The 26,354-nt window shown below is 40.5% G+C and overlaps 1 protein-coding gene across 3 annotated transcripts; it reads right to left on the bottom strand.

Annotated features, from left to right (window-relative positions):
• Window positions 1–133: 133 nt before the first annotated feature.
• Window positions 134–24,993, bottom strand: TOM1L1 (target of myb1 like 1 membrane trafficking protein). Of its 3 annotated transcripts, none has more exons than XM_036394632.1 (15): window positions 24,988–24,993; window positions 23,405–23,489; window positions 21,196–21,274; window positions 15,040–15,189; window positions 14,657–14,776; window positions 13,046–13,153; window positions 12,325–12,441; window positions 9,347–9,480; window positions 6,323–6,383; window positions 4,809–4,923; window positions 3,965–4,061; window positions 3,427–3,505; window positions 2,476–2,563; window positions 2,143–2,215; window positions 134–1,224 (listed from the first exon to the last, which is right to left on the bottom strand). In XM_036394632.1, the coding sequence occupies exons 2-15, from the start codon at window positions 23,440–23,442 to the stop codon at window positions 1,164–1,166; spliced, it is 1,320 nt and encodes a 439-aa protein (XP_036250525.1). In that variant the 5' UTR covers window positions 23,443–23,489; window positions 24,988–24,993; the 3' UTR covers window positions 134–1,163. The 3 variants fall into 3 exon arrangements, with proteins under 3 accessions (XP_036250525.1, XP_036250523.1, XP_036250524.1); XM_036394630.2 differs by lacking the exon at window positions 24,988–24,993 and adding an exon at window positions 23,576–23,997; XM_036394631.1 differs by lacking the exon at window positions 24,988–24,993 and adding an exon at window positions 23,572–23,712.
• Window positions 24,994–26,354: the final 1,361 nt, after the last annotated feature.

The following is a 26,354-nucleotide window of genomic DNA, read 5'->3' as shown; positions in this document are numbered from 1 at the left end:
TTTTGGATAGAAGGAAGTTGTTCTAATGGTCCTGCAGCAAACTGCACAGTTTCACACTAAAATACTTCCAATGCTACCTACATTGATATTTCAGGGAATACACAAAGAGAGAAAAACTTGGAAGCAGTAAGAGTTTACTTCTCAGTAAGCATTTGCTTTTATTTGGAATTTTATGCTATAAAAATTGCAAAAGCAGCTGAGAACTTCTTATCCTTAAACAGTTAACATAAGGAATGTTTAAAATGTAGTTATTTCACAAAAAATTAGCTTATCTGGTATGAATATGAACTAAGTTCTCAAATTTTTTATCAGCTATAAATTCAGAGAACTATACCTGTTAAAGTGCACAGTTTACATTCAGCATTAAAATAGATAAGGCACTTACTAAAAGATAAAACAGTTATTAACAGGATTAAACAATTAAAGTAAATGGGTAACTATTGCTCATCTGCATTGTAGATGATTAATTTTTCCCTCACCAAAAGAATCTCTGCAGGGCAGGAATATTGAAAGAAACAACTGATCCCCCTCCAATATTTACTGCATAAATAAAAGCAACAACAACACAGGAACAAGCAGGTTTTTTTCCTGTTCTGTTAATTATTGATGACAGCACTTTGCGTCCCAGCTTTGGTTCTTCCCAAGATACTGTGGCTTTTTAGGAAGAAAATAATAAAGGAAAATCTGTATTAAGGATGTAGGCAAGTAATGCTGCACATCTTCAGACATCTATTAAGAGGCCAATTTTGGGGAAAAAACATTATATCTCAAAACACCCTTATAGATTTCTAGGGAGATGAACATAGCAGTGAGGCCAAAAGAGAAACTGGATTCTGCAGTTTCTGTGAATGTGTCTTTTTTTTTACTTGTGCCAGGTGTCAAGTCTTCATACACAGGTGAATTTGGAAGTCACATTTTACAGGCACCCAAAATACTTTAAAATAACCATGCAAGTGACCTTGAAGAACACACAGCTGAACATTTAGGACAAATTGTCAAGGTGTGGAGCCAAGTAACTCTTCAACTTGCACACAGCTTAGTACTCCAACACTAATTACTGTGTCAAAATGCAAAATGTTCTTCTGTTATTCACTTGTAGTTACAGGAAGCACTGCACAGGACCAGCACTAGAGAGTGTTCAGGAAAGGATTCCACCTCCATATTCAGTCCATGTTCTTTTTAACTTCTGTCTTCAGCACAACATCAATTTCTTCATAAATAGCTCTGAAAGAGGAGGAGTAGGGTGACTCCTACATCACTTTTCATTTTGACAAATGGCACCAGGGAAATCGTGCCCAAAGTTTACAGTGTAGCTTCCCTTGCAGGATGCCCAGGTCTCCATGGAAACAAAGAGCCAACCCTGGTCTGATTATCTGATTGTACATTTAACAAGGAACCTCTGGATACTGTCACTTTTGTTCAAACAAGTTTGGGAACAGGACTGCAGAACACAAAAGGCAAATTCATCACTGTGCAATTACTGCACTAATTAAAAAAAAACAATGGAAGCTTTGTTGAGATTTCCCTATCTTAAAATACAGTGGCTCCTTAGAAATAAGTTTTGTACAGATAGCTCAAACTTTTTTTTTTTGCAATTTAGTGTTAGGAAGGGGAGTTCTGCCATCTGTTAGGTTTTGTATTAGTTTGCTGTCTCATTATTTTGGTCTTCTGGAGAGACACAGCATCCGTTCCCTTTGTAGTTTATATTTAATTTAAAGATTTTTTTCATATGCAGTAGAAAAACATTCTTTAAAAAATACAATTGCTATGAACAGGAATTCCTTTGGTTACCTTCTTCCAGAACTACCAGTGCTGAAGTTCAATCAGCTACCTCCAGCAGGTAGGTATATATTTCCTTCACCTTTCTGTATCACTGGACAACATTTTAGTAATTTTGATAGAGCATTACTCTTCCATTTTTACAGATGCCAGTTAATGAGCACGCTATAGTATGTTCCTTAATTGGTTATGCCAGAAATATTTGAAAAAAACATACAAAATGCAGCCACTGTCATTTACATCAATGATGCAGCTGGTCAGTTACCTCAGCCTAAGTAGAGTGGTCTGGTTTTCCTCTCAGAAGAAAAAGCCGTTTTGCCTTTGGTAACAGAATTTTAAAATTCTATTTTAAAAGTTACTTACTCAGTGGGAGCCAAGGGATCGAATTCCATTATCTCATAGTAATGAGGCGACTGTGACTTGTTCTTTGATGTAGCTGTAGAGTAAAGAGAGACAGACACACCCAGATTCAAATGAGAATGAAAAGCAGGATTACTGCCTGTGTTTTTGTGTCTTCCCAAAAGTAGCACATTATCTGCTACAGATTCAGCTGCTAAAATGGACAGATATGTAATGGAATCCATGAGCAATATGACTTGATCAATGCTTCCTGCTGTTCCTAGTCACTGACAGCCATTATGTAAAGGCCTTAAGTTCTAACAAGAAAAAGAAAGAGGTGATTGCAGCATTTATTACCTGCTGGTGATGGTCCATTTGATGACACAGTCTGTCCAGCCTGCAGATTTACTGGGTTCAGAGGCACTGGGCTTAAAAGAGTCGTCAACTAAGGACATCAAGCAAAACAATGCATAAACAGATTGTTCCATGAGGACCGGTTTGACCTAACTTACATAATTGCTGGCTTATCTTTAAACTCTCTGACTACTGCAGGTAAAATTCCAAGGCCAACAGTTAGCAACCCAATTAATCTTCATTCTTCACACAACCTTCAAAGCAACACTTAGTCTTCTATAGCACATGTGTATAACTTACTTCTGTGTTACTTGTTCCACCACACAGGTTCAAACATCTGCTTTTATTTGCAGTTTAAAATAAGGACTATGCATGTTTGTTTGGGAGCTGCTTCTCATCTTTTCTATTTCATACTGCCTTCTAACATTATCTCTAAGTCCCTTCAGGCTCTTTCCATTCCTTCTGTCATGGGTGTTTCTCTGCAGCATGACATTTGCCCTGCACTGTACTTGGGGTTTAAGTGACTTTTTTGTGGGCTTTGTTTTTGTGGGGGGTTTGCGGGTTTCGGGGTTTTTTTGTATGTTTGTTTTTAATATCTTATTTTTGATAGAAAGTACACCAGAGTAACATCATGGCAACAGGAGGAGAGCTCAGCTTGCTTTGCATAGCAACAAATTAAATAATAGAGCAAGAGCTTTCTGCAAATTCCCCTGGGATTGTGCTGGACCCAAGGAAACAGGCTTCCACATTAGGATCTATGGCAGCAAAAGAGGAAAGTTGACCTAGTTACCAAGTAGAATATTCCCTGAGGTATTACCCAGTAGAAAATTCCCTGAGGTATGGAGAAGGGCTACAGAAGAGATCTTTGCATCTCTGCAGTTGGGGTAAATCCAGAAGTTCTCATTTGACAGCTGCCAGACAAGAATGATCATCCCGAACGTTAGTATTACTCACATTGCTATAGATGTTCACATTGCTGTATGTGTGTCCAGCTGGGCTGCTTAAACTATGGCTTTGTGCTTCAGCTGCAAATCTAGGAGAGAGCAATACACTGAATATAAGCAAGAAATGATCAAAACTGTTTATTCTGATTGTTCCAATATTTTTGGCCGGTCTGTCTTTCCTCTGTGTTACATCTGAGAGCAGCAGCGTGGGCAGATGGACCAGTGTCCCACACACATGAATTATTAAGACACCTCCCCTGTGTTGAACCCTTTTCCTGACCTGTTTCATGTTTCTCCCTTTCCCTGCCAAAAGTCAGGTACATTTATGTCTATCTATGACAAAACAGTGATGCAGGCAGAAGTGTATTTTGAACCCTCTCAAACAATGTCTAGCACAGAGGGAATTTCCACTTGTTCTACTGAACTAATATGCAAAAGTAGTAAATCTGTGTCCTCAGAGATTCTTATATTCATTAGATGAATTATAGAGCACTAATACCCCTAAGGATCTGTAATCCATTCCCATTCCTTGATAAGAGACTACTCACAGGGACTGATGAGCTTTTGTAGGAGTTGCTGAATCCAGCTGTGGGTAAATTGATGGATGAGACCTAGTTTTATCTTCAGGGTGTGCAGATAGGCCATCTGAAATTCAAAGTGATAATTAATGGTAATTTAAACATTATTATGCAAAAGTAGCTACTTGTACTTTGAACATTAAAAGAGTAAAGTTTTTGTTTGGAAGGCCTATACAGCTCTGAAATGGATTGCTGTTTATCACATGAAAGGCAAAGTTTTAATGACTCTGAAAAGTCTTAGATCCAAGGTATTTATCTCTATATTTAGAACATCAGCAGAGCTCTACGTGATAGATACCACTTAAAACTCTTGTTGCTATTTGTAAAGGATTAAAATGGAAATCTAGGGATTTATTCCCAGGGGGACATTCACACCTTTAGCTTTAGTATATGGACTTCCCTAAAGCAGGTAAAGGAGGGGCTTCTGCAAATAGTAATTCAGGGTACTTGAAGCCAAGTCTTTCTAACACTCCTGAAAAAACTCCTGTTTCTTCCTGCCAAGTCTACAGAACAAGCAGCTACCAGAGTGTTTTACAGGCTCATTGCAGTAGAAAACAGAGCATATTCTATTGCTCAAATCTATGTAAAAGGGGAGAAAGATTACTGTAAAAAAATTACAGGAAACCTTACAATATCTTACAATTTTGTTCCTATGAACACATTTCAATTCTCCTTTTAAGAAAATTTAAGAAACATCCTTAAAGTTAAGGAGTATCTTTTTTTTTCTTCCTTACAAGGAACTTCTTGATTCCTCCAGTAACCTCTTGTGGGTTTTAGGGAATCAGAGTGGAAGGGAACTTCCTTCACCACTTACTTCCTGAAGGAGACACTGCAGGGTCCCTTTGCACCACTGCAGACACAGAAGATGGAGAATCTATGGAGAGGCCAAGTAGATCACTTGAGGGAGCAGATGGCTGTTTCCTGTACAGCTTAACATTTGAAAAAGAATAAGTTATGTGGGGTTTTTCCTGGTGTTTTGTTTTTTTTAAGGAATTTGCATTGTTTTTTTAAACTTGCATAGTTTTAAGCAAATCGCTGTTTTCACAAAACATTAACTTTTAAAATCTTAATATTAAAAACTGTTAAGTATAAGAGAAGATCAGGACTCTGTGTGTGTGAAATGTAGCTAATGAAATAAAAGACGCATTTCAGAAAAAAACAATTTCAAAAAATAAAGAAAACCAGTTCTGAAGTAGAAAATAGAAAGGATTCAATTCTATAAAGCCATTCTGAACGTTTAGATACAGGTTTGATATTGATTTTCTGATCAATCCTATACAATTCTTTTCATGCTACTTACTTGTGTTAATGAGATTTGATATGTACTTAGGAGATTGATTTTTTCCAGTCCCTTTTTGGATAGAAAAAAAAATCAAAACCACAATAATGTTTCCTAGGACATAGAAAAGAGCTCCCTTCCTTTCTCCTGTGAATGTGTTGGAATTTAAAACATAACCAGCCAAAGGTTTAATAAAACCACATGCTTGAATCATACAGGTTTGGTAACACCAGATGAAAAATAAATAAATAAAAGATGATGCATTTTAAACTCAGAGTCTGCTTAATAATATAAAAATGCACAGACTACATCATTTGAATTATCAACTAACCCAACAGTGGATCCATCAATCAAAGCCATCCACCTACATAATCAGAATGTAGTAATGGTGGCTTTTCAAGGAAAACAAGACCATCTTCTACCTTTTTATAATAATTGTCAGCAGTATTTCAGCATTCACAATGCATTTTCATGTTGAGTCCCAGATGACTGCACAATTATGGCTTAGAAGAAGGCAAAACATGTGCAAAACTACTTTGGGCAATATAATTAACAACCATAATTATCAATCAATAAAGGACGGTCATTAAAGATTTGCTACAAGCCATTGTTCACAATTCAGAAAAAGCTTTGACTCAGGAAAAAAAAATCAATAGAAGTGAATTCTCAAAGTGCAGCAGTATTTCAGTCTCTGGATCATTAACAGGAAACAAATGAAAAGAACCTATGGTTTCTCATTTTTCGCATGGCAGATAATTGTGCTTAGCTGGAGAGGCAATAAATCAGCATTTGAATAAATCTGTCTCCCATTTTTCATGCCCAAGCTTCCCTCTTGCATTTGACATTGTTTGCTACTTTAGTTACATGAATTTGCATGAAATTCTGCAACTGAGACTTTAGAAAAATCAGTAAGAGTAGTGTCACTCTGCTGTCTCCTGTACCTCTCAACTAGAGAATAAAATTCTGCATGGATCAGAAGTGCATTTTTGACAAGGAAGAGCAAAAGGAATGTTTGCAGTCCTGCAGTTCAGGAGCTCATCCTTAATTACCTCCTCCCGCTCCCGCTGTATCCTCTGGTTCTCCAGGAAACGAACTCTGTTCCGTGAGAACCTGTTGAAGGTGCAGAGTTAAATGTTCATTCTTACATTCCTGTGCTGTGCTTCAGAAGAATATGAAACCAGTTATAATCAACTTTTGATTCTCAAAAGACTCCAAACAAGCACTCCAGGTGCTGTCTCTGGGGCACTTGGCTTTATGGGCTATCTGACTCCCATTCCAGGGCTGTGGTCCTGGTATCTCCTACAACCAACACCAGCTGGTTTTTTCCTGGCCTCACATTTGGAGACAGCCATCTGCTTGTTCCTAAACAAAACCAAGGCTCCTCTGACAGTGATTTGTTCTCGGAAGAGAACACGTGAACAGTCTCTGTTTCGGCCCGCACGTTCGAAGAATGAGTCGGAGTTCTTCAGTTCTTGGGCTCAGAGTTGTTTATTGTATTTTATCTATAAAAATTTTTCTCCTGCCCTGCCGAGGTCCGTCCAGCAGGACAATTCCAGACACACTGACTGCCCTCAGGGCGGTGTTATTTCTTTATACTACAAACTATGTATAACATGTTTACAATTACTTCCCAATACCGACCACCTATGTTAGACAGTGAGTTTCTACTCTAAACCAATCCAAAAGTACCAATATCACAGCAGAAGATGGAGGTAGAGAAGAAGAAGAAGAAGAAAGGCTGGACATACCCAAGTCTCTCCATCTTGTTCCCAAAACCCCTATTCTAAAAACCCCAAAATCTACTTTTTCACCTAGTGATAATTTTATTATTACACTGCTTAAACTTCTGTGGCTTTCAGGTCTTCATACAAAGCTGATAATTTGCTCCACGGGTCATAATCAAACCCACAGGTGTTCTGGGCTGTGTGCCAGGGTCTCTGAGCCCCCTGGCAGGGGTCCCAGCAACTCTGGACACCCAAAGGGATGCCCTGAGTTCCGACAGTTTGTCTCTGTTCACACTAGGCAGGTAACTTCCTAGTGTGCCAGAACACTTCCAGCTGAGTCCCAGGAAGCCTTCTGTCCTCAGAGTTCTGGGCATTCCCTCACGCTCTCCCAGGACAACCCACACACCCGTTCTGGCACACAGCCCTTTGCAATAATTTTTTTTAAAAATGGAAACAAACAAACAAAAAAATCCATCTGCATAAATATGTATGTTCTAGGAGTGATAACAGTGCTACTGTGGGTCCAGAGCAGACCCACACAGGTGACACTGAACATCTGGAAGGTCACTGTGTTTCAGCACCAGGAGCCCTGAGTTGCCTGGACAGACATATGGACAGTTTATCCAACTGCATGTGCTATTCAGGGTCACTGTACTAGGGAGGCCCAGAAAAAGAGTATAGATGCATAAAGAAACAGTAAAAAAACCTTTCCAACCGTAGAGCAGAAAGTATTTATCTGAAATCAAGAAAGAACCAAGAAGCTGCAGACACTAGAGGGAGGCACTGTTACACACATGAGCTGTTGGTTGCACAGCTGTGATTGCTCTGGATTTAATTTGGATTCTACATTAATAATCAGAAACAGAAAATGCAGCACAACTCATCCTCCAACAACACGCACAGTGTGAAACAGATGCAGCTCATTAAAATCAGCTGGCACTTTACACACCTCATTGTTCAGAGGGAAATACAAAGAACAAATCTTATGCAACACAAAATTAACCAGATACGTTTTTATACTTATCTACTCTGAAGTGCAATGGATCTGCACTCAGGAAGATCTGTACCATACAAACCATAGCATTACATTACTAGAATACAGTAGTTTTCTTTCAAATTAATAATTCTTTCCATCACTGTATCTTTAGTGAGGAATCTGTTTAATTATATCCACAAACTCCTATTCACAGTTTGAGGTTCCCGGCCTTAACAGTATTCATCACTTTTAACAAAAATGTAAGCCCACATCTGACTTCAGTGGATTTACACGAAAGCTGAATAAAATTCCTTTTTTGCTTATTAAAAGGAAAAACCTCCTAAAGGAAGTGATCACACAGTTCTTTCTAGACAGCTGCTGTAAAATCCACCAACACTACAGTAAACAAGATTAAAGAGTAAATGAAAACTTAACATTGTCATGATTAGGCCCAAAGTTTATTCCTGACACTTGAAAGAATTACTGATATTTTAAGTGCAGCACTCAGAACAGGATTAAAAAGAAAAGATGACTAAATTATAGAAATTTGCTAAATTTAATACAAAACAATTGCACTTGATGCATAATGATTCCTAGAACACTCTTTAGCCATGGAAGAGATCAGCTTCTTAATATGGAAGAATATCTCCTATTAAATCAGAACACTCTCCATAAGTATACTCATATTATATTTTGGGGAGCAACACTGGAATTTTAAGTTGAAAACTAATTTCAGTTTTGCCAGCATCCAGTCATGCTACCAGCGCCATTAACAGACAAATACCCAGGATGTCAACAGGAGTACTGCTGTGCTTTCATGTGTGAAAGACAGAAACATTTTCTCTAAGACAAGCAGAACACTATGTTTCAATCCAGCTAAGAACAGCAAGCAACTCTCCTAAGTATGCAATGAGGCAGAAGGCTGCTCTATGGCCAATTCCCGCAGTAAAGGTGTCAAAACTGTTTAGGAAGGAGGACAAGTATTCTTTTCTGGAAGCACAGACACTTAACAGAGATAAGCAGCAGCACCAAAGGATTTGGAGCAGTTGTTGACAAATTCACTGGACTGTGCCAAAAAGGGATGTCAAATTCCAAATTATTTTTGTGTGCCTCCATCTGATTTCCTGCCTATGCTGTTAACTCGCTTTACACCACTCTAATGTTTCCTAACTACTTTCGAGAACCATTTCTGAGGTGTTTAGAAGGCAGGAAATACAGAATTGTCTCTTTTTACAATCATATTTCTTTTCTGAATTTTAGGATAAAATCTGTCTCCATGGGGAGGATCAACAATAGGCATAGGGAGCATCTCTCCAATAAGTGTATTTATTCAGGTAGGATTCCAAATGTGAGGAGAGAGGTCCTGCACTTACCTTTCATGTCCCAGGAGGACATTATTCAGATCTTCATTTACTTGTATTAGCTCAACAATTACATCTTCATTCTCCACTGTCACCAACAATTCCATGATCCTCTCCTGCATCATCCGACAGGTCTTGTACAATTTCTGCCCAAGGCAGGGGAAGGAAAAAAATTAGAAATTGTGACTGTGGTCTCTCAGTGTGTTGGTTCTGGAGATGAATGATAAGACACTCAGGCACTGTAGAATCACAGGTAACATTCCTTAATTTACACAAACCACACAGGTACCAACAACTGCAAATGGAACAATGTCCGTGTCCTTGATCTCTGCAATGCAGGGTCACAACTCCCAGCACCACATCACTCCTACACAATCTCTACCTCTCAACACACCTTCATTTCTAAAGATATATGTGTCTCTAAAGCGTAAATTACAAATTGCAAAATAACAGAGGCTCCCTTCTTGTTGAAGCTGATTAAACTCAGCAGGATACTTGGACATAATCCTGTTCAATGTCTGCTTGAAGAAAAGACAATATTAGTCTAAAGGTCAGAAGTGCTCTGTGACAATCTCAAGCTCCAACTATTCGTTTAAGTGGGAAGTCTGGATAAACTTAATCTATAGATTTTTGAGAAAGTAACACAAACCTTAGAGAATCAGCAGATAGGAGAATTATGAGAGTTTATTAAGCAGAATTTTGCATTATTGCCTGGTGAAGTGGAAGACAGTCTGTTTATATTACTCCCCTCTGCAAACTTTGCATGTTCAAAGAAACAAATTCTTTAGCAACAGGAACTTTAACTCAGCCAACATTTTTTCTCCTTCATGCAACATTGGCAAATGCAGGCTGGCTCAGCTTAAAGAAACAAAAAAAAAAAAGAGGGGGGAAATGACTCTCTTTGCACACTACTATTCAGAAATTGCTTTGATATTATAAGTGATCTGATTTTTCCTCAAAAAAATACAATACTTCATGTAAATAAATTATTTATTTAAAAAGAAATTTGCACCCCTTTGCTAAATCTGTATTCGGGATTGCAGAGTGCTCTACTTTTCAATACTGTAGCTTCACAGCCCAGGATAAAACACACAAAACTGTGTTCACCCTAATGTCTGTAATTACATTTAAAATCTCCCCAACTGCACACCTTACTATGTGATCCACATTTAAAAAATGTGTATTTCTAAGGACTCCATTACACAAGCAGACTGGCAAGTTTCAATACTCAACAGACAAGGAAATTGAGATACTAATTTCAGGCATGGATTTGTCTGAAAACTGGAGTTTTACAATGATGGAGTAACAGCTGGAATAACAGTCACCAGTAATTCCAATACATTTTTGCTAATTTTTACCAGCTGCTGATCTGGACCCAAATTCCTGCACATCCATCCACTATTTGTTCATTATGTCTATTCACTATCCAGTACAAAAGTTTGTTACTCTTCTTGGCTGATCTTGAACTATTCTTTAACTACAGTTATTTATTGGCCAGCACATTATTTCCAGTGAAATATGATATCTTAAGTCTTGTCCAAAAGAGGGTGGGGAAAGAGAGGAGCCTGACCACTAATGACTATAAAGAACTGTAAACACTGATCAAGTTCACCTTGTTACAGTTTTTATTGAGGGACTCCAGATAATCTGAAGTACTAAAATCAATGTCTCCAAGTCACTCAAAGTCTAAACAAGCAGCTGTTTTAATAAAGGATTTTGTTCTGTGACAACAGAAGTCCAATCCAAGCATTCCAGGTAGTGCCACAAACAAAAAGAGAACATTAAGCATTGTTCAAGGAATAGGCTGGCCGTGCCTGATGTTTTACACCACTCCTTGCACAGGCGAAAAAGAACAGAAAGAACAACAGTGAAAGGAATGAGTTTTCATTCACTCTCCTACATATGGAAACTCCACACCCTGTCCTCAACCTTTTGCCAACACTTTTATTACTGGGAGTGTCAGTAAGAATCCACTGGTTTACTGTGGGCAGCTCAATCTGTGCACCCACATATGAAGTGTCATGGCAGGAGACAGGAAATAAAAGACAAACTTTTTCTGTTTCCCAACCTTTTCAGGGATTGGACAGAGGTGGTCAAGAATAATATATCAATGTATTCTCAACAGCACCCAGTAAGGGTTCATTGCACAGGAGAATTTCTACACTGGGGAGGAGAAGCACACAAGGCTTGCAAAAATTAGATCAGTTCTTCAAAACACTTAATGCTGCAAAACTGTCAAAATGCTTCCTCATTGTAGCAGTTTGGAGGTAAGGTTAGAAACAGAAGGATGTAGTAAAAGCTTTTTAAGTTCTCAGAGACAACGTGAAACCGAAAAGCTTCCATTAACATAGGTCACTATTGCAATGATGAAGTAATACTGTACTTTTAATTTCTGAACTGGAAAACACAGCATAAGCACATAATATCACAGAAAGGGCATGTACAGGTTCACTGTCACATCACTGGACTATTGCAATACACCTCCTTCAGGCTACACTTACAGAGCACATGAATTCCTCTGTGGCACAGCAAGTTCCCAGTCTTTGAGGTCACACACATAAAGCCAATGCTTCATATTCTTCACTGGCCCTCAGTCTGCCCCTAAGGGACTGGTGATAATAAAGAGAGCTCTGCAAACTCCAGGATGGATATGAGAGTGACACTGTGTCATCATCTATTCTCCAGCTGGAATGTTCTCGGGGCTGTTTGACAGAACATGCTCAACAGAGAACGCTCCATTATGAAATTCTTTTGCCATTGGAATTCCCTAGAGCTTAAATTTGCATTGCCAGCTGTATTGTCCTTTCCTGACTATCAAGATGTCAAAGGGAAGGTGAAGAAGATGAAAGAAAGCTGAGCAAAATGAGAGATAGAAACCTGTTGTAGGGTTCCATCTGTCAATCTGAATTCAGATGTTAAAAGACAAGATATAGCAATTTAAAAAGCAACTATAACCAAACCAATACCCCCATCAATGAATTATCATGTACCTGTAAAAGATTCATATCATCTGGATTTTCAGAGCCAGGAACATTTTCTTTCAATATTGATGACATGACTCTCACATTCATTTTTGCCATATCCAGCTCACTGTACAGTTTCCCAATCTGTTGGAATTCAACAGGAGAATATTGTGTAGGTGAACAGAGCAAGCAGAATAATTTTTACCTCTAATACACACTTTCTTTCCCATTAGGTATAATATGCATTGTTATTATTATTATTATTATTATTATTAAGCATTATTTTACTCTGGTAACACAACATGGAAATGAATAGAATTAGTTCAGCTTTTAAATGTGCACTCAAACTAAGATCCAAGCCTGATAGCACTACTTGTTTTTCTTACAGTTAATCCCTCTTACTGATGTCCCTGTTCCTCCTTTTAGTTCCATACAGGGCAAGCAGGCATGCAAGAGAACTGTCCTTTTCTTCCTGCTTTTTATAATAACCTCTTCACACAAGCCTTATGTGAAACAAATTTGGCTTTCACACTTATCTCTGAACAAGCTTTTATCAATTTGCATAAGGGCACTGTAAGATGTAATTAGATATCCACACAGTCGAGTAGTAACTCCACAAACCCAAGAGAAACCCAGAGCTACACTCTGTGCACTGAGGGTCCCTGCAGGGGCACCCAGGCTGCTCAAGCCACACATTCACAGCACATTCCAGGTGGACCCACCCTCCCCTAAACCTGTAGTGCTGCACCTGCTCCGGAGTTAACAACAACGTTGGGCCTGTGGGAAGAGGCAGGAAGGAACGTTTGGCAGGACTGGCAGAGGATGGGGATGACTTTGCACAAGGCCAGGGTGAAATCTGTGAAAACACAAAAAAACCAGAGCTTGGGTTTAACAAAACTGCAGCAGGCACCCTGCTGAGAGAGGAACATCTCTCAGACTACACAACTGGCCAGGAGCTTCCTCATCATCAGTGCTCCCAGGGAATTTGTTGAGCAAGTCCTATTTAAAAAAAATAAATCTAATGGCTATTTTGTAATGAAATGAGGCTTGGAAATCAAATATTTTTAGAAAGGGTTTGCAAATAAGTACCGTCACAGGATGAAGTGGGAATGGCTTAAGAACAGGCTAGCAAGGAATAATTAAGCCATCTAAGAGCAAAGAGTCCTTCCCAGAGTGCCACTGCAATTTTGCAATGAAGGACAATTTGGAATGTGATCACACTTGGAAGCAGTAGAAAGGCTGGAGGGCCAAGTCTGGGTCTCTGCAGAAGGTAAAATACAAAAGTCTCCTGGACTGAAAAGCAGAAACAGCCTGAGAGAGCTTCACCGGCATTGCATCTGAACTGACTAATAAAAAAAATCCAGCCTGCACTATACACTACAAACCCTTAACTTCCTGGAGACTAAGGTAAAAACTGTGTTCAGGTCTGCTAAGACCAACAGAAGGTTTGCCACTGATTTTTACTGGCAAGTACATGAGGTAGACAAAGTAATCTCTAACGAACTAGGTGAGGGAAAAAATTAGTATTTATTGAGAGCATTCTTCACACAGCTAGTTCCAACAACCTTTAAATACATAAGCTTTTGTGTACTCCACTATTCAACCAGAAGATCAAACTCAGGATAAATCTGAATTATTCCTGTCTGCACTGATTACAGACATAAAATTCTGTAATTGCAAGATCCCACACAGTGATGGATGGCTTTCACACTGCCCAAAGCTCTTGTGAAAATTCTTCTTTAAGAAAAAAAAGAAATCTAGAAAGAATGGCATTAAACCATGTACTGTATTTCCAGCTGCTGCACAATGTTCAAACCATACTTATATTTAATGTCCTAAATGCCACACAATACTACCTATGACAGAGGCTTAAATAACACTTACTGTGCAAAGCTGGAGAGATATGCAGACAATAATATTTTCTTATAGATTTCTACATCTCTCCATTTAATCTTAAAGATAGATGATGTTCATATTCTCAACAGTATATGTTTTTGTAAAACCTTACTCATTTTTGTTGAGGCTTTCAGAAGCTGACAAGTATGGAGCACTAAGCACTCATTTATTTTGAAGTAAACAGCATGCACAGATCTTTTAAAGTCTCAAGACAGAGATGCTTCATTTCTGAGAACATATCCATGAATCTGTACTTGAAAATGAAATAAACTACTATATAGCTCAGGTTTCTTCATTGTTATCTTAGCTGTTATAACTGAAACTGATTCCTGCACATGTGCTTAAGTAATTTGGTCATATTCTGCCCTGAAGCATTTAAATAAAAAAACCCAGATCAAACATGCCTTCTGTGTCCCATAAAATTAACACATCTCATTTCTGAAATGTCCTTGTGTATCCTCACCTTAGATCCACCACTGCTAGTGTCAGAGGATGGAAATTCCACGCCTTTCTTCAGCAATTCCAGGTAAACTTCTTTTACTTCACTCACATCCACCATCCCTTGAAAACCTCGTGCCCAAACCTGGTTTTGAAATATCAGGGACAGTAACAGTCACAGAAATGGTCAGTCAGTGGGTCAGGAAAATGCTTTTAAAATGTATGGTCCTAAAGGCAGGTCATTCCCTTCTTCCACTTTGGATAACTCCATTCAGTGCAACAGGAACCACAACAGCTCCAGAGTTAAGGTGCTTTCAAAAGAGGTTCGCAGGATTTAAACAGGTTGCACAATTAAACATTTGCCACATGGCAGACACTGTGAACACTCACAGTTTACTCCAGACTCACCATGATAAAGGTCAGGATTTTCTCTTGCATATCAATGGGCAGGTTGTATCTTGGGTTTAGCAGTTTCACCAGCTTGTCTTTGCAGAAATCCTTCTTCACAACTAAAGACTGGAATCTTGGGCCACAGTTCTCCACACACATCTCAAGCAGCTGCACACACAAAAACCCTTTGATTATAATAGAGGGGAATAGGGGGGGAATAGGGGGGAAAAATCCCACAACTTGACAGCTTTTTTTTTTTTTTTTTAAATTTGTTTCAAGTAGTTATAGGGAAGAGTAGGAATGGATATGAACAGATAACTGCTCACTAGAATGCCTGATGAGGTCACTTCAGGGAAACAGGAGCTCCCTGTGTGCTCTGTTATACCTGCACAGTCCAAAGGAGCTGTGCCAGCCACAGTGACACTGTTTTTAACAGAGAAGCATGGTCACCCTTGTTTCTATGTCACAGCACTTACTGAACATATGGTACCTTAACAGCTGGAAATCTGCCCATATCTTAAAAAAATCACTTGCACAGGTTCAGCAATAGAATTAATTCACTGCCTAGCACATAGGTACCCTGGTCTGACAGATTCTGAAGAGCTCTGCAAGAGAAGAAAATCAGATTGCTAAATGCCTGTCCTTTAATCTGCCCTGTAAGTGAGAGACTAATGATAAAATAGAAAAGAACAAATTCACCAACTTGGAGCACAATTTCTCCATGTGTTTCAAAGGTCACACTAATTTAAAACAGATGAGCTGAAATGTTCCAATTCTCAGATTCATCTTCATGAGGGAAGTCTACTTCCAAAAACATGCTTCAAATGCTTAGAGCAGGATCCCTGCAAGCACTGTGCCTGCCCTATCAAGCACAGCAGGATGTGGTAATGACATAATACTTCTCCCTTGTACATCTGGAGGTGGTTGATTACAATTCTCATTTTGCAGAAGAGATGTCAAAAAGTGCCATTACATCCCAGTCACCTGGGACTTGACAGGAAACTGGGATCAATCAGATCAGGCGCAGAATCACGAATAGAACTCATCTTGCCTGGCCCAAATCTAAAGATGGACGATGACTCACACAGGGATTGTCACTCTTGTGCTTCTGTCTCTTCAATTGAAGCTTCATTTTCCCTCCCAAAGGAAGAGGGAAGATAGGAAGGTGAAAGCAAAGGGCTGACATTAACAAAAGGCTGCAAAATTTCATGGGTTTTGAGACAAATTTTCCCCTGAATCATGTCACAGACAGAATGTATTCTCAAAAGGATACATGTATTTAAAGGGATGATATGGTGATCTTGATAAAAGTAGGTTAAGTATACTTTCCTATTCAGAGCAGACTACATTTGACTAAGTGAAATCATTTTATTAACTCATTTTTTAGCCTCAAGACTCAGGGATTTTTTTCCCACTGTGATCGGGAACTTATAGGACAACAGGTTGAAGACCAGAAGAAAATATATTGCCAAAATGAAAACAGGGTAGAACAAAGAGACACTGACAGACTGCTGTGCAAAAAGCTAACATAAAGATAATTACAAAAAAATCTTGGCTCAAAACATTACTTTTCATAGAGAGTACATGAAACATATGCTAATATGCCAAGTCATTTGCCTGTGCAGTACTTCAAAGATGCTTTGTGTAAAATATTTTCAACCCAGTGCATGGGAAACTTGTTATATTACTCCCTATTATTAATTCCCTACTTAGGGGACTGAGTATTTATCCACTGAATGAAAGTACTGAACTAATGGTCTGGATCCTCCACTCAATTATGCCAGCCCAGCCCACTCACTCAGGGAAAAACTAAGCTGGTATAAGAAAAAGAAGAATTTGACTCAATTATTTTTAACTGGACTATTCATGAACAAGCCACTTTCATGCTAATAACACCTTTCATTAGAATTTCAATATGGGTATTTATGGTGCAAATAGGACTCTGGTGCAAACAGGATTCCACTTCCACCGGAAAGAACAGATCCAAGGTGGCCAAGCCAACCACTGCTCCACACAGCTCAATGGAAACTCAACAGAAACACGTTTTAATAACAAAACTGGCAAATTAACTTCAATCAAACCATTAAACTTCCTGTCAATGGCAAACAGGATGTGAGAAGTGCTGGAATTGACAGAGCTGGTATGTTCCAGGATAACTGATCCCAGAGATCTGCACTCAGCAAAAGATGCAAACTGTGTAATCCAAGGCTTCTAGTTTACAGGACTGAACCACAAAACTAAAATGATAAAAGGAATCTACAAAGAGGTGAAGCTAAACTGTGAAGCAGAAACAAAAAATGGGAGAAGTTGGTGAGCATAGCAGAAGGTCAGCTATGTTCCTTATCAACAGAGACCTCACTCAGATTTCAAGGCTCACTGCACATCTAAAGCAGCCAGGTTTGATCCATAAAGCTGAGCAATGGGTGCAGCTTGTGAGGGACACTTCTCAGACCCAAGGTGGCTGCAAGAATACCCAGATGAACAGCTTGCTTCTTCACATTTCTGACTCAAGGGGAACAAGCCATTAATCCGTTTCCAGGATTACACTCCACTGAACACATCCTGATGCCTGCCCAGCTGAGGTTTGGAACTGCAATATGCTCTTTCCAAGGCCAGCATTTAAACCAAACCGGTATGAGCAGCTCTTTCAGCTGCCACTCACCAATTACAGTGCAGGGGCTGAGTACACTTAATCAAGGTTCAGCATTTCAAAAACACTGAATTTTCAGAAGTCTTGAATTTTTCAGATTTCACATTTCAAACACTGAGATTTGGATTTCTTTTGCTCCCACCTGATGTCCTCTTCTTTTCTTCTTTGTCAGCATATACCATAAAGTATAATAAAATAGAGTAGTACTCTTTTAATTTAGGAGCTGTAGAACTTCCTCATGCTTTTGTTTTTTAGATCCTCTGCTTTGTAGAATGTTAATTTAACGAACTAAAATCTGAAGGCCACGTGTGCCATGGTAATTTTTTTCTGCATCAAAAAAATTACACACGATTAAAAGGATAAGTGGAAATATTCTTAGGAAAAAATACCTGTCAAAATTTAATTCTAGGCAATTATAGAATGGCTTATGCTGGAAGGGACCTTCAAGGCCAACTAATTCCAATTCCCCTGCCATTCACTAGATCAGGTTGCCGAGAGCCCCATCCAACCTGGACTTGAACATTTCCAGGGATGGGGCGCATCCACAATTTCTGTGGAAAAATGACTTCCTTTAAAATATTTTCCAACAATATAATACAAAGGTGAAACAGTAATTTAATCTTAAATTTCTGCCCACTGCTTTGAATGCAGGAGTGAGAGGGACACATTGAATAAACAATTTCCCCACGTGATGTTCAGCTCCTGAGACCTTACAGGGATCAGAATTGGGGCGCTGCAGCAAATGCTTTACAAAACCAAGGGAGCTCTGTGTAGGTGACTGAACAGCTGTCTCAGTACTCATTACATAAACAGAATTTATGTACCTAAAGTCTACCAGCAATAAAAAGTCAAGTAACACACACACAGTCTGTTGGATTCCTGCCTGAAAGTTCTAATCCTCTTCACTCTGATTGCACAACCTCCAGTGCCAGCCCCGATCTCTCGGTGTTATCAAAGACTGGGCATGAGGCAACTCCATGGCCCGACATAAACACCTCCATCCACGTGACTTCACAGGAACTTCAGCAGCTCAGAGCACCTGAAGCCAAGCCATAGCCAGCACATTATCCAGCTGGCACTCAGCCTTCTTCCTCCAAGTAAATAAAGCATCATCCAAGAGTGAGGAGGAGGAACACACTGTTGAGATTTAACACATTCCAGTAACAAAATCAGGGCTAACACGCGCAGTTGAGCTGCTTCCATGGAGATTTCCACACTCCACTCAGCGTGCATTCTCTGGGAATGAGCTCCTTAAGCAGCTTCATTAGAAATATTAAATTCAAGGGTGTCAAGGTTGAATAGTTAGAAGTGGATCAAAGTGCACTTCTAAGAAATGTGATTTGCAGACACTTAGTTTTATCTAATGTAGGTAGGAGAGACAATCTGATGTAGAGTCTCAAAAGCTAGAGGACCACACTTATTGTAAGAAATACAGGCACTAACAGTTCACCCAAAAAGAACCCTTATTTTTGCAAAACTCTGTGAGGAAAACAATTTTTAAGAGATGAGAGTTGCACAGGAAGGGAACAGCTTGTGTTTCAGTGATTGAAAATTATTTCTTTTTTTCCATTTGCAATTAATTGCTGTTGTCATCTAAGCATTTCAAAATGGAAAACAGGAACAATTTCATTAAGGCAATTAAGAAGATAAAACCAGAAGATACAGCACATAGGAAGAGTGATGTGGGAAATGTAAAAGCTACACATGGCTAGCAATGAGGTCATCAAAGGAAAAGCTTTTACACATGCTAAAATGATGTCAGTACTGGTAAAAAAACAGCAGTACTGGTAAAAAAAAAAGAAAAAGGAAAAAAGCCAGAGGCACAGGGAGAGACAAAGTATAAAAGATCTTATGCAAGAACTAAAACAAGAAAGAGAGAGAGTTAGAAGAAAGTCTGAAACTTATTTAAATGTAAAAAAATAAGGAAAAAAGATTAAAAAATACAGGGATAAGAACTCCTCAAACAGAAAACAGCAGCTGGGCCAAGAGAATGTGACTGCCTGGCAGTCAAGTTACAGGTGTGCATGGTAGAGGGTGAGGACAGAGAAAGGGGCTGGAACAGAACAGGAATTGCACTCCCAGCTGAACTTGCTGCATGCTCTGTCTGCAATACAATGAGCTCCCAGGCCAGTGTGATAAAGTTCTTCCTTGGATAGACCTGGATCAAGATCCTTCTCCCACTTTTACATACTCAAAAGCTAAGCTATAGTGTCACCTTGGGTATATCTGCACAGTAAATACTCAAGGAACAGCTCCCAAACCTAAACCCTGGGTTATCAGCAGAGACTGTGTCAGATAGTCACAACAGGACCTCGCTGCACAAGGGCTGCAGGAGACAGACCTGATACAGGGATGGCAGGTAAAGTGGAAAGCCAGTGTCCCATTATGCAAACACACAGAACACACAAAAATGTGACTCATGAGACAGTGGAGGAGGAAGCCAGGGAAGAAGTGTGGAAACAGAGTGAGCTAGAGGTCTATATTGACATGTTTAACAATTATCTGCATCTCTAACTTGTCAGGAGACACTTGGGCAATTGCTAAGCGACCTACAATTTGGCCCTATCCATCACCCATCTTCTTTAATCACTTCTCAGCACATCTTGGTATAGACTATGATTTTGAACAACAAATACCAAACCTATGAGTAATAGTACTCAAAGTGATGCAGATGGGCCTCTAAAACCTCAAAAAAGGAAATGGTGAAGAAAATACTTTTAACCAATTAACAAAAAACTAAAATCTTCAAGAACCTAAAATACAAAAGATATTACTCTTGTCACAGTAGCACGACTGGTAGTCAAGAGTAATTCAAGTCAAAAACTCAGGACTTAGGAGAGTATTAGAACTTTCTGCATTAACATACTCCAGTAAATCTTAAATTGACTGAAATCACAACAGCTCCCCAAACCCTGGGGCAGTTCAGGAACACTGTCAGATTCTAGAGGCCACATGTCAAGCGAGGATATTCCCAGACACTCCGACCTTTAGCCATAAAGTCTGAATTTCACACAGCTCACTCTGCCTCTTGCTCCCTTACTTAACTCACCATGGTTACCTTTTCCTTCAAGTTTATCATTTATATGTGATAACATTTCCTTTTACCAAGCATGTATCACACATTCCACCAGTGCTGCACACTGTGCTTAGTCTGACTAAGATCAGCACCACAAGGTGAGTAATAGAATGGTCAAATGTAGCTTTTATGTAATATCCTAACCTCTATGTCTTTCACAAACAGGTGGGGCTCTCACAGGACAGTCACTGGAGCAAATAAGAACTATCCTACTTTTACACAGAACAAGTTAGCTCCCTATCCACCTCGCCACCAGAATTTGCATCATCCAGGAGTCCATGGAATGCCAACAAACCATCTGATCTGCACTGTGGCAGTGCTGTACACACAAACAACAAAGACTGAAAACATCCTGGAGAGTTGTGTCAGGGATAATTTGCATGCCACCTTATCGTTTAGACTGTTTGCCTTCTTAGTGTCTAATTAATATAAATATAGCTGTACTTACAGACAAGGTAAGCCTGATCTCCTTGTGGTTACAGTTTTTTGAAAGCTTCTTCTTCAGTGCTTTAACTGCATCTTTAGGCCTGTGACAAAAAATGAAAGAGAAGAAGTTACCAGTGAAGTTTTCTAGTTCATAACTTCATCCAAGAACCAAAAATACCAGCCTGAGATACAGGACCAAATCCACCCCTGTGCTTACACCCACATAAAACCAGAGCAATTGCCCCATTGATTTCAGCAAAATCTCTTCAGCACTGAAGTAGCAACAGAGCAGTGAATCTGCTGCAGACTGCGCATTACTCCAGAGACTTGTGCAGAGATAAAGTTTTGCTCTGCAAAGTCTGCTCCAAAATGATATTTTTGCACTGTTGTAGAATAGAATTACATATCTAGCTTTTATTGCCACGAAAGGAAGTATCAACTGCCAGATGTATCAAGAGTTGACTGGCAGTTTTCATGTATGATGCAATTAGAATATATTCTCCTGGGAGTGCTGTCAGGAGTAGGGGTGTCATGGATAACTTCCAATCTTATAATTGCAGGATGCACTTAACTCATCTGAGTAACTACCAGGGATGCATGGACAACCCACTCCAGCCAAGAGATAGGGGCATTTCTAACCCAGCCATTTTCATTTCTATATATATACCCCATATCTTTTAACTATCTGTGTAGGGGGAAAAGGGTGGAAGATGGTATCGAGGTTATCACACGTGGGAAGCAATTTTGCCTCATTAATATGGACTACCTATAGTGTACAATTATTAGGGCCAGCCCAACACTCATGATCAACATAAACAAGATGTCCTAACATCTCTTTAGGATCTCTCTAGAATCTAAGATGGAGCAATAGGCCCAAATACAATGTTTCACTTAAAAAAACCAAAGAAATCTTTGTTGAAAACATTTCAAAGTCAATGAAATTAGCTGGGTGTTTACCATTACTGCATCTCTTTGTTTGAAGTGCTATACTTCATGAGAAAAAACGAAAAAAAAATAGGAGACATTTCTCTATTTTTCTTAATCATATGTCATACCCAGGCATATCAGTAGAGCATCAAGTGACAGATGGCACAGGAGTGGAGAAGTTTCCCTTTTAGAGAGCTGTTCCACAAACCCACTCCTATTTGCTTCCCCCACTGAAGCATCTGGAAATGCTCTGGTCAGGAGCTGGATATTGCATTAAAATAACAATTTGCCTAATTAGATGCAGCAGTTCTGCTGCTCCTACTATTCTGTTACAGACTGTGACTAGTAGTAGCTGCCTAGGAGGAAGTTACAAGGAGCTCGCTCCTCTGCAAGCTTAAGCTGTGCACAAAAGGAAACAGTTTATTAAAAAAAAAGGCTCTGTTGCATGGAAACTTTACATAAAAACTAACACTGAGGGTCAAAGCGTGCTGTTGCTTATGGCAATAACTAGAAGGAAGTCATTATTACTGACATTCCAAGTACTAAGAACCACGGGTGAGTGCATGGAATCCAAAACAAGGAGTGGAGAGAAAAGTTGATACAGTAAAAAAGACACCTGTGCAGAAAGTAAGCCATACCTCATTGTTCTGGAAAAAACTCTTTAGCTAGTATTAAAATATGCCACTACTAGAATGAGTTCTCAGAATGCAATGCTGAAGCAGATCTTACATGAGAACAAGTTTCCTTTTTTCTGCTTTTACAGGTGGAAACAAGGAAGTTCAGAGCAGCAAGTGGCTGAGCGAACCTGGATGTGGCTGTCCGGTGCAAGAGACCAGCTCAGTTCTGGGAGCACACCTGGATGGGATGGATCCCACTGCACAGGATCCCAGCCCGTGCTTCACCCCGGCTGCGGCACAGCCTGGCAGAGACACTGCACGGTGGGGAGCTCGAAGGCAAAAGCCAAGAGTTTTAAATATTGTTGTAGGCACCCAAGTGCTCAAAGCCTTTTTCCAGGTGGGTTTGCAGAGCACAGGGGTAGCCCTTCAGCCTGACGAGCAGATAAGATACCTTTGCCACCACCTTTCTCTACCGCGTGTCTATGGGGAAGAACCTCCGAGCCTAATCCATAAAAGCCCCGATGGGGTAAAGCTTTTCCCTGGGAACCAAAGCTACGTGCTCCCTGCGCTATTTCGTTTCGGGTCACTTCACATCAGCGTCCTACGCCGGCTGCTCGATGTCGCCCTGCCCTCGAGAGACGCCGGTGCCGCCTCCGCGCCCCGCAGCCCCCCGGCCCGCTCGCTCACCCCTCCTCCGTGGCGTTGATCACGTCGCAGATGTGCATGAACTGTCCCCACTCCTCCGTCTGCAGCGACCCGAGCGTCGCCCGCTCTGAAAGGCCAAGGGGAGCCGAGGGTCAGCGCCCGGCGGGGACAGAGGGGGCGGCGCGGGGGCACCGCTGGACGCGACTCACCGACCAGGCTGCCCACGGCGGTGCCGAACGGGTCCCTCGGAGCCTTCCCGAAAGCCATGGCCGCTGCCGGCAGCGTCCCGCGGGCTCTGCGGAGCGGCAGCCCCGGCCCCGCCGCCGGATCCGGCCGCTCCCTCCCGCCCCGCCGGGCGCTCCCTTCCTGCGCTCGGGCGGGGCCGCCTCCAGGTGCTGCCGCGGCCCCTCCAACCTGATCCCGGCACGGCACCGCCCCGCCCCGCGGGGTCGGGTCCCACCCGGGCTCCCCTGGGACAGGGCTCCCACCCGGGCATCCCCTAGCAGAGGGCTCTCTCCGACTCCCGCCAGGCAAAGATTTTCCTTGGGAACCGAAGCCGTCTTTCGGGTCGCTTCACATCAGCACCTTATACCGGTTGCTCGATGTCACCCGCCCTGGGGCGACGCCGGTGCCACCTCCGCGCCCCTCACCCCGGCCCGGACCTAAAGCACCCCCTGGCCTCACACAGCCCCGGGCTCATTTTCCTGCCCCATGGACCTGCGAGACCCCCGCTCATAGGCAGCGGTGGCTCAGCCGGGTCCCAGATGGGATTTCACAACTGAATCCACGAGGAACTTGGCGTTCCGTGAGGCGAAGCTCAGGAACACCTTCAGAGCCCCTTCTGCTGCTGGTATCACGCTGCATCCCGTGTGCAGACACAGTTTAACCTCTGCACCCACCGGTACACAGCCCCGGGGCTGCCCCTGCTCCTGCAGCCTCCCTACAGGTGCTTTCAAACCCCCACCTTCTTTTCTGATCCGCACATTTAAAAAGAATACAAGCAAAGATCTCAAATAAATGGGGAAAATTCCCAATTGGTGCATCCAAGTTACATTCATAAATTCATCCTCTTTGTGTTCAGCAGGCACCACTAACATGTTCCTCCTGTCACACACACCTTTCTACATGTGGGACGTCCTTGTTACACTTACTATCAATGACTTCCACTGTGTCTCTTCATCACAAGCCTATCTCACACCTGTACAATACCTGGGAATGAACGATGAATGAAAATTAAGATGTCAGCTGTAATTTTTGTTGGCTGACAGTTGTAATTATTTCAGTATCAAACACACACGGAATCATATTAAATAGCCTCTGAGTAGAGCTTAATGAGTCATACAGTCAAGACATGATATAAGCAAATAAATTATTTGCCTGACATTAGAATTTAATGGATTAACAAAGCTCTATTTGCACTACGAGAGGTTTTTTTTAGGAGGAACCAATCATACTTTCTTTTGTGTTTTGTACAACTCTGTGGCCCCATCTACTGGATGGTTTTAACGCGAATGCAGGAGAAAACCACATTTTTGGTGTACCTGCAAGTATCTCTATGAAAAACAAGTTAAAGAACTCTTAGGCAAATTGATAATGTACCATGAATGTAGGAGTCTTTTTCTTACTCAGTCTGTAGTAAGTGGGTGGAATCCATCATGCAGTCTGATGAGGCTCCATTTGAGACTGTTCTAATGAGCACATCTCAATTTTCCGCACTTCTGTTATCCTGTTATTTGGCTAAAAGCCAAACACCAGTTGTCAAAACACAAGTCAGTTTATTTATTTTAGTTCACAGAATTTTGAAAGATATCCTCTAAACTTAGGTGTTTCGTTCATTTGCTCTTTAACCCTGTAACAGTAATGAGGGCCTATTTAAATTAGCCCTTGTTAAACCTGCAACACAAGTCAGATCTCATTTCAAAGAGCATATTTTATTGAGCTAATCGGGGGAAAAAATTCAAGTAAAGCATTTTTTCATTGGAATTTACTGATTAAAGTTACTCACTGAAATCAGCTTTTGGTATAGATCTGTGAACTCCTGGTGGGCTTCAGGTTCTGCTTGAAACAAAATCTCTCTGGCTCTTCAGTCTTCTCAGGGCTGGAATCCTCAGAATTCATGAGCTGGTGGTCAAAGAGTCCCAGGAGAGCCTTGCACTTCTTGCAATTTTACTAATATTGAAGAGATACTATTACATTTAATTATTACTATTCATGGATCTTTTCGGCCTCTTGCAAGCACATAGAGAGTGTTATAAAAAGGAGGAAGGAAGAGGTTAAATAATTTCGCTTTGCAAAATGTTTTGAAACAAAAGTGTTAAGTGGCATAGCTTCTGTCTGCCTCAGCTCAGCTAACATGTATTATACTAACATAGGCAGGATTGTCAATGTGATTTCATTTTTACCAGAGATTTTGATGATGTTATGTCAATTACAAATTAAAAAAAAACCCCAAATTGCTATAGCTTTGCAGAGATTCTTTTCTAATTTAGTTTTGCTGACTTTACATTTCAGAGTTATATCTCATAAATTATTTTTAAAATCATACTTTTACCTTATTTAAGTTTCAGTCCTGTTTTCAAAGAATCACATACATGCACAGAGGACATTGAGTGAAATACTTAAACAGCTGTCATTCATAAATTGATTTATGGTATTGACCTGTACCTGCTTTTGTTTGTTATATGAAAATTAAAAGCCATTGCAATGATTTTTTCGTTTCGTTTAAAAATGAGAGATTCTTAAAAGGTCCTTATTCATTAGACATTAAGTGAGGAGCTGCAAAGCAGTCTCTCTTCCATCTCCCCAGGGCTGTATTTACCCTCACTGCTTTCACCAGAAGCCTGTTCTAGTATGACTCTTCCTTGTTATCCAGTATAAGAGATGCAGTCGGTGGCATTCTCACTGTTGCTCATTAGTCCAGATGCTGGTTATGGCCTGTGCTGGGAGCTTTACTTGAACAAACAGCTCCAGGGTTAAATCAAATCCCTTCTGC

This window comes from Molothrus ater, chromosome 19 (assembly GCF_012460135.2).
Source record: "Molothrus ater isolate BHLD 08-10-18 breed brown headed cowbird chromosome 19, BPBGC_Mater_1.1, whole genome shotgun sequence".
NCBI lineage: Eukaryota > Metazoa > Chordata > Aves > Passeriformes > Icteridae > Molothrus > Molothrus ater.
The sequence above is the reverse complement of the archived record's forward strand: the minus strand, read 5'-3'. Positions and strand labels throughout refer to the sequence as shown.

Coding starts and splice junctions, on each gene's coding strand:
- TOM1L1 (XM_036394630.2), bottom strand. CDS start 23,858: ATGCCCGGGTGGGAGCCCTGTCCCAGGGGAGCCCGGGTGGGACCCGAC. Junction 23,490..23,575: donor GCACCGCCGTGGGCAGCCTG/GTCGGTGAGTCG, acceptor TTGGCCTTTCAG/AGCGGGCGACGCTCGGGTCG. Junction 12,442..13,045: donor TGTTGTTAACTCCGGAGCAG/GTGCAGCACTAC, acceptor GAATTCCAACAG/ATTGGGAAACTGTACAGTGA.